Genomic DNA, 7,237 nt, shown 5'->3' with positions numbered 1-7,237 from the left:
TTAGCATTAACAAGAAATTATAGTTAACTTTTTTAGACAAAAAATAATCCAGTAACCAATTTTTAATAATAAAGAAGGGTGTTTTAAACAGTTTTTAAGAAAAATTATCATTGCCAATGTTGCTTCTGATATTTGTAAGGCTTAATACTTGATTAATGCTTTAACGAGGCATAAAACAGATTTTGCTATAATTTTTAATTAATTCTGTGAAGAATTATAACCTTTAATGAGAATTTAAACATTTGTAAAATAAAAATTTCGACATAGACATAATTTATTTTCAAAGTTTTATTTTATAATACTTAATTTTAATTATATTTTTGGTGGTATACAGGAAAAATATTAAGTATCCAACATAAAAAAACATCAAAAAAGATTTAATTTAGTCATAATACTTTTACAACACATCAATAAATTAATTATATGATAAAACTAGTTTTAGAAATAACATTAGATTTCCTCTGTTAATGTAATACCTCAATTTTTTTTTAAGATTTCCTTTTATCATTGGCTAGAATGAATTATTTTAATATTTATAAATATGTGAAAATTTAAAAAATGTCCTATATTTACTCTAATTACTAATACTTTCAACTTACATTAAAAAAAAAAAATTTACTGAATTTAAATTTTTATAAAAGGATAATAAATAAAGTCAGGTAAATGTTTCTTTGAATAAGTTTTGACTACTAAATCATAAGGTATTACATTAGTAGATGGAAAACTTATCACTTATCATTATTATCATACAAAATATAATTACATCAAATATTTTTTTAAATGTCAAGATTTATAAAAAAAACAGCTATCTCTTTATAAATAAATTATACTGTACATTTTTATTAGATTATAGAAAAATAACTACAGATAATTTAATATTCATTATACACATAATTATATGCTATCCAAATTGTTGCTTGAATTTTTTTGATCCAACTTGTTACCATTAGTCTTTATTGTATAAATAAAGAATGTGAGAGCTTCTTTTTCATTCACTGATATTGTTTTGAAGTGATTTAGAAGAGCCTTCAAATAATTAGATAGTTTAATTCATATATTCAACTCTTAATTTATATGGTTATATATTCTTAATAACTAGAAATTAATCAAAAATGTAACACTTGATTATTTTATATTTACCTCTGCCATTTGAGCTTTGTTAAGACTAGGTTTAGTTACTACTTTAAAATGTTTTTTATATCTTCTTAAAGTATTCATTTGCAGTTGTGAAAAATCAACTTCAGGTGCATCATCTTGATTAGAAGGTTTTAATGATCTAGCACTTTGAATCATGTTTTTATGATAATCACAAATATAGATATGTCTGGCCTGTAAAATTTTTTTTTATATGATACAGTATAATTTTTTAATATAAACTGTCATGTAAACTTACTACTGCATCCAAATGTAATTTAAGTTGCCTAACAGTATTTCGTATTTTTTTACTGTAAGAAGCATTTCCAGCTTGTCGTTGGCATCTGAAACCATCTTCTTGTAAACAACAAAATTTATCATTAGGACCTCGTGAATCTTCTTCACCAGTACTAAAACCGTTTTGATTCATTTCCCTAAAATTAAAAATTTTAAACATGTATAAAAAATGTTTGGATATTTTAGAAAAAATATTTCTTATGTACATAAACAATTCAATTAAATATTGTAAATACATAATTATTCAATTACGTTTAATTAGATAAATGATTAATTTAAAATAATTCAAAACAAATAACACTTTAACAGTCTTTATTAGAAAACAAATGATACTTACAAAATTAATGAGGCTTAAATGTACAAGATAACTAAGGTTTAATTTTAAAATCGTATTACAAAAATGTTATCCTATCAGTTTCTCAACGGCATTTCTGTTGATAATGAAATAAAATAAAAACAATTTTTTGATAAGAATTTTTTCTCTAAAGAATTTATATTTTTTATTTATTATTTGTTGATTTTTAACGTAAATTAACCCAATGCTTCTGATAATAAATATGTTTAAACACAATTAGTGATAAGTTGATAAAGACAGGTTACTCAACGAAACGAATTTTGTAAAATCAAAGTGTCACCGACAATCTTTGTGGGAGTTATACATCTAGCGCTTCTAGCCATACCAATGAACATCCAGTTATCCGCTTGGTGCGGTACATATGATAATTTTTTAGTGACAGGGTTGTGTAATGAGCACTTCTCAATCTAATAAATCGAAATGAATAATCGGTCCATTTAATTATCGACCTAAATGAATCAATAATAATTATAATTATAATTTCAATATAATAGATAATTAGTAATATGTTACTAAATAACTCTGGTTATTAATGATTTTTAAAAAGTTTATATCCTTTTATAGGCGATTAAATAATATTCTTTTATAAGCAAGTGAAAATCCTAGTCTGTTTAGCAGAATATTTGTATATTAATTTGAATTATAAGTGTAACAACGATTTATTTGTATAATAATGAGTCATCTAACGTACAACGACGAATGAAACTAGTTTTTATGATTTTTACAATAGCAATTTTATTTATTTAAATTGATTTAAGTTAATTATCTTGTATATAATTTATTGACTTTTCAACAATTTTATTCTATATTGTTACGTAGTTTTATTACTATTTTATATTTATGGACATTTAAAAAGAATTTTAATTGAATATTTGTCTTGTGAGTGCTGGTGGTGGAGGTACGGCTTTAAATATAATACCGCTAGTTTTTTTTTTTTTTATATATTCTTTTATTTATGAAATTTACAATCTGCAAAAAAAAAAAATTTTACAATAAGTAAATAGTTTAGAAAATATACATATATAAAATACTTAACATTAGTAGCCTGTGAGGTCGCTCCCATTGGAGTCGCCTGCTATTGAAAATTTATATTTAGTTTTATTACATAATATTAACAATAATAATAATAATAATATATAATGGTATAGTAGTTTGTACAATAATTACGATTTTAATTACGTAATGTTAACAAGATTAAATCATTTATAAAGATAATAGGTCTCTGCATCATTCTCTCTTAAGACGCCTTACTGGATTGCCAGGCAAGGCGTTTGCGCTCAGCATTTGAATTAATCTGTTGGGGTTGGATTCAAGTTTCATCCAGAATCTTTTATAATATAATCTTGCCATTTCTTTAATTGTGTTGAGATGGAGGTCTGAATGTAGGGCCATGTTTGTGACGTACCAGGGCGCCCCGGTTATGATTCTTAAGCAGATGTTTTGGAAACTTTGGATTGTTCTCTGGTTAGAACTTTTTGCTGGTCCCCAAATTATTATGCCATAAGACCATAGTGGTTGGAGTAATGTTTTGTACAATATAATTTTATTTGACAAAGAAATATTTGACTTAAGCAAAGGTCTTAGTAAATGAAGTCTCGAGTTCAGTTTTTTCCTTTTTTCTTTTAAATGAGGACCCCAGGTTAACCTTCGGTCAAAAATTAACCCTAGGTATTTAATCTCGGTTGAATGAGGAATAATAATGTTATTAATAGTAACTAATGGGCAGTCATGTTTTTTAAGAGTGAATGTAATGAAAGAAGATTTTGACTCATTTATTTTGACACGCCAGGTCTTGAACCAGAGCGAAAGCATATTTAGATGTACTTGTAACTGTTGACTGGCAACTTTATGATCTAATGAAGATGATATTAAGGCCGTGTCATCAGCATAGGTACCAAGTACTGTTGTATCCGATAAAGGTAGATCAGATGTATATATTGTGTACAAGAATGGCGCAATATCGCTACCTTGAGGCACACCAGCATATATTGGGTATAATGGGGAGTGTTGGAGATTATGACGGACTTTAAAATAACGGTTTTGCAGGTATGATTTGAGTATGAGGTAATAAGGAGCTGGGAAAATGTTTTTTAATTTGAATAGAAGTCCTTCATGCCAAACAGAGTCAAAGGCTTTTGCCACATCTAGAAAGACTCCAGCACAGTATTGCTTTGTTTCTAGTGCTGTTGAAATTGTATCAGCAACACGGTGCAGTTGATGAATAGTTGAATGTTTTGCTCTAAATCCGAATTGAAATTCAGGAATGTTATTATTTTTTTGAGTGATAAATAAAAGACGTTTTAATATAATTTTTTTCTAATATTTTACCTAAGACAGGTAGAAGACTTATTGGTCTGTACGAGGAGGGATCTTCGGGAGGTTTTCCAGGTTTGAGAATTGCAACAACTACCGATGATTTCCAGGATGCTGGAAAATAAGATAATCTAAGAGCTGCGTTATAGATGTAAACTAACAAAATGACCAATTTCCTAGGAAGATTTTTTATTATTATATTGTTATTAGATCATTTCCAGGTGATTTTCCGTTCACAAGTTTTTTTATAACCGCTAGTTATAAGTATAAAAAATTGTCAAATTGAATGTAATAAAATAAAACACATATATTGCTCAGACACTGCTCATGTTTACTCGTATATACTGAGAGAAACAACTTTAATGTTAGCACACGACATATGTATTGTAACTATTTTACTATTTAAAAATTTGCATTTTTAATAAAACTGTAGAATTAAGAATGTACAATTAATTTTTTTCTTTTAATTAATTTTAGTAGGAGGTGCGATCGTCCCGTCGACCAAGCCACGAGCCGCCACTGATTAATTTTACCATGATGTATTTATTTTAGCTTCAATGTGAAGATGAAAAGGTATTACTTTTATTATGTGTTTTTTTTTTACTTTTTTTTTTTTTTGTGTCTGTGAACGTTTAATCTCAGCTCTCGCTGGACCGATTTTGATGAACAATACATCAAAAGATAACAAATCGTATCTAGTCGAAGACAAAATTGAAAAAAATTCCCTCATTCCCAGTAAACGGGGGAAATCCCTCAAAAAATTACAAATTTATAAATTTATTTATATATTTTTATTTTTTTTACTCAAACCTACCATAACTTTTTTAAAAATGACAAAATTGATATAATTTTTTTTTTATAGATACTTGAAGTATTTACCTATCATTTGATATATTTTTGTGAACATTTAACCCTTTCCAGCCCACAGGAAGGACTTTATTTTGTCTTCATGGTGAAAATGGCTACCATATACTATTTTTGTTTTAAAATTCTCGATTTTATATTTTGCATTTTTAACTTTATAATGCTATAAAGCTTTATAGCTTTTTAAAAAATATATAGATGAATACAATTTTTTTATGATAAATATTACTTATATAATTATTTCATTCGTCATACTTTTTTTTAAAATAAAACCATTTCCCTTTATATATTTATGTATTATGTATGTTTAACAAACAATTTTTTTTTTTAAGTACTGCATCAAGACCTTCAACTTTTATATACGTTTGCATTAAAAGTATTATCTACTTTATAATTTTTTCGTAAAAATTACAATTCTAAATTATTAAATACATATGTTACACTTATAAATAATAAAACTTATAACTTATAACTGATCATAATCAGGATATAAAAAAGGAAATAGGAGGTTATGTAGCTTTTGGAATAATCTATCAATTTTTAAAATTAATCCCTATCTACAGATTTGCATCGAAGTGTTTTTTATGATTTTAATCACTGTCAAATTAAATCTATACTAGACCCAACTATGCCATTTATTGAAATAATTATTGAAATAATAAGAATTTTATGATACGACCATGGTGATATAAGTAGTTGGTACGTTCAACGGATTATTCAAAAGTTTATTTAATTAATTCTTAAATGTATGCTTAAAAACCATTTAATTATTTTCGGACTACACAATTAACTAAAATATATTTTAGTAACTTATTATATTAAAAAATAAAGTGATAGAAATAAAAATTTTAGGTTATATAAACATTGTCTTTTAAACTCTTTTTACAGTCTTCACAAAACTTATGATAGCATTCATACTATTTATCTAATTATTTTTTTTTAATTTGTTAATTTTCTTAGTTTTCCATCTATGAATATTTATCAGCAATCAATGTTGTTTTATAATCATTGCATGAAAACTTAATAATATTTGAGTGTAATAGAAATTCCCTTTCAAATGATTAATATGTTTTGTAAAAAATTATTTTAGTTTTTAGTTTAAAATGTTTTAACTTACATTTACATTTTTTCGTAAAAAATTCTGATAATAATACTGCAACACCGAGACATAGTTTTTATTTTTAAATAAACTTTAATTTTAAAACAAATATTTTAATTATTTCTTATAGCTAAAGTTAAAACTCATTACGTCTAATTTTTTAACTATTAATACAAATTAAGTTAGTTTAAATTTATTTATTTTCATATATAGATAGTGTTATGAAATTTCAGGAAATTTAATGCAGAAGAAATTTTTATGATAAGTGGGAAATTTTTATTCAAGAGCTTTTTAATCTTAAAACATTTCATTAAATATTTTTGACTTCTTTACGCATAGATATAAAAAAGTTAAAAACTAAATCAAAGTCATAAACAGTATCTCACCAATAATCTATTGTTGTATATATACGATTAATTATTAAAATAATAATTAAATATTGTAAGTTATTGAATAGGGGGGAACAGGTGATTACCTTTAATATAAAAACTACATAATAACATTATTTAATAGTATTTTCTATTAAATAACAATAAATATAAAATTATGATGAAACTAGAATAAATTATGAGATTGTAAATATTTTCTAAAAGAAGTAGTTCTCATTCTTAATAAGTAGGCTTAATTTTGTCAATGGAATACATTTTAAGTAACTTTCATATAAATTCATAAAACATTATTAGTCAAAAATAAATATATTTTGTATGTTGTATTATTTTTTTTAATTTAATGCATATTTCAAGGATTTTTCATAATAAAATTCATACAATTTAAATCCGAACTAATTATGACTGACTATAAACATTATTACCAATAAACTATTTCCAAATCATCATAAAAACAATTTTATACATTTATTTTATTAAATTGTAGATTTCTATCCTAAAATATTTACTTTCACATTCTCCAGTAAATAATATATTTATTATGTAATCATTTTTAAAATATTAAGCACATACTTAATTGTATCTATACAACTCTACCCTCATAGTTTTTTTCATAAACGACGAAAGTTATTAGATACACCAAATTTTAATTACTCATTGCTCTAGCAACATTATACTACATTTCATACCATAATAAAAAAATATAAATTAATATTTTATCAAGAATGAATATTTTTCTTTAAAATATTTGCATAGAAACTCTTGGTCAAAAATATACTACTAACCAAA

The 7,237-nt window shown here is 24.6% G+C and overlaps 1 protein-coding gene and 1 long non-coding RNA gene across 3 annotated transcripts; one reads left to right on the top strand and one right to left on the bottom strand.

The window, feature by feature from the left end:
* Positions 1-256: 256 nt before the first annotated feature.
* On the bottom strand, positions 257-2,090 carry LOC126894570 (histone deacetylase complex subunit SAP30 homolog). 2 transcript variants are annotated; one of them, XM_050665691.1, is made up of 4 exons: positions 1,769-2,090; positions 1,394-1,568; positions 1,141-1,329; positions 257-1,026 (listed from the first exon to the last, which is right to left on the bottom strand). In XM_050665691.1, exons 2-4 carry the CDS (start codon positions 1,562-1,564, stop codon positions 895-897), a joined length of 492 nt encoding a protein of 163 aa, XP_050521648.1. In that variant the 5' UTR covers positions 1,565-1,568; positions 1,769-2,090; the 3' UTR covers positions 257-894. The 2 variants fall into 2 exon arrangements, with proteins under 2 accessions (XP_050521648.1, XP_050521649.1); XM_050665692.1 differs by lacking the exon at positions 1,769-2,090 and adding an exon at positions 1,684-1,702.
* Positions 2,091-4,381: 2,291 nt separating this feature from the next.
* Positions 4,382-5,180, top strand: LOC126894577 (uncharacterized). The gene is made up of 3 exons (XR_007701444.1): positions 4,382-4,485; positions 4,577-4,672; positions 4,962-5,180. It is a non-coding gene; the product is annotated as an uncharacterized LOC126894577 (long non-coding RNA).
* Positions 5,181-7,237: the final 2,057 nt, after the last annotated feature.

The sequence above is a fragment of the Daktulosphaira vitifoliae genome, unplaced genomic scaffold, assembly GCF_025091365.1.
Source record: "Daktulosphaira vitifoliae isolate Bord-2020 unplaced genomic scaffold, ASM2509136v1 Scaffold_1, whole genome shotgun sequence".
Lineage (NCBI taxonomy): Eukaryota > Metazoa > Arthropoda > Insecta > Hemiptera > Phylloxeridae > Daktulosphaira > Daktulosphaira vitifoliae.
This window is presented reverse-complemented; position numbering and strand designations above follow the sequence as displayed.

Excerpts from the sequence above, each read along its gene's own strand:
- LOC126894570 (XM_050665691.1), bottom strand. The coding sequence starts at position 1,564 with ATGAATCAAAACGGTTTTAGTACTGGTGAAGAAGATTCACGAGGTCCT. Across the intron at positions 1,330-1,393 it reads AATTACATTTGGATGCAGTA|GCCAGACATATCTATATTTG; the intron begins GTAAGTTTACAT and ends AAAATTTTACAG. Across the intron at positions 1,027-1,140 it reads ACAAAGCTCAAATGGCAGAG|GCTCTTCTAAATCACTTCAA; the intron begins GTAAATATAAAA and ends AATTATTTGAAG.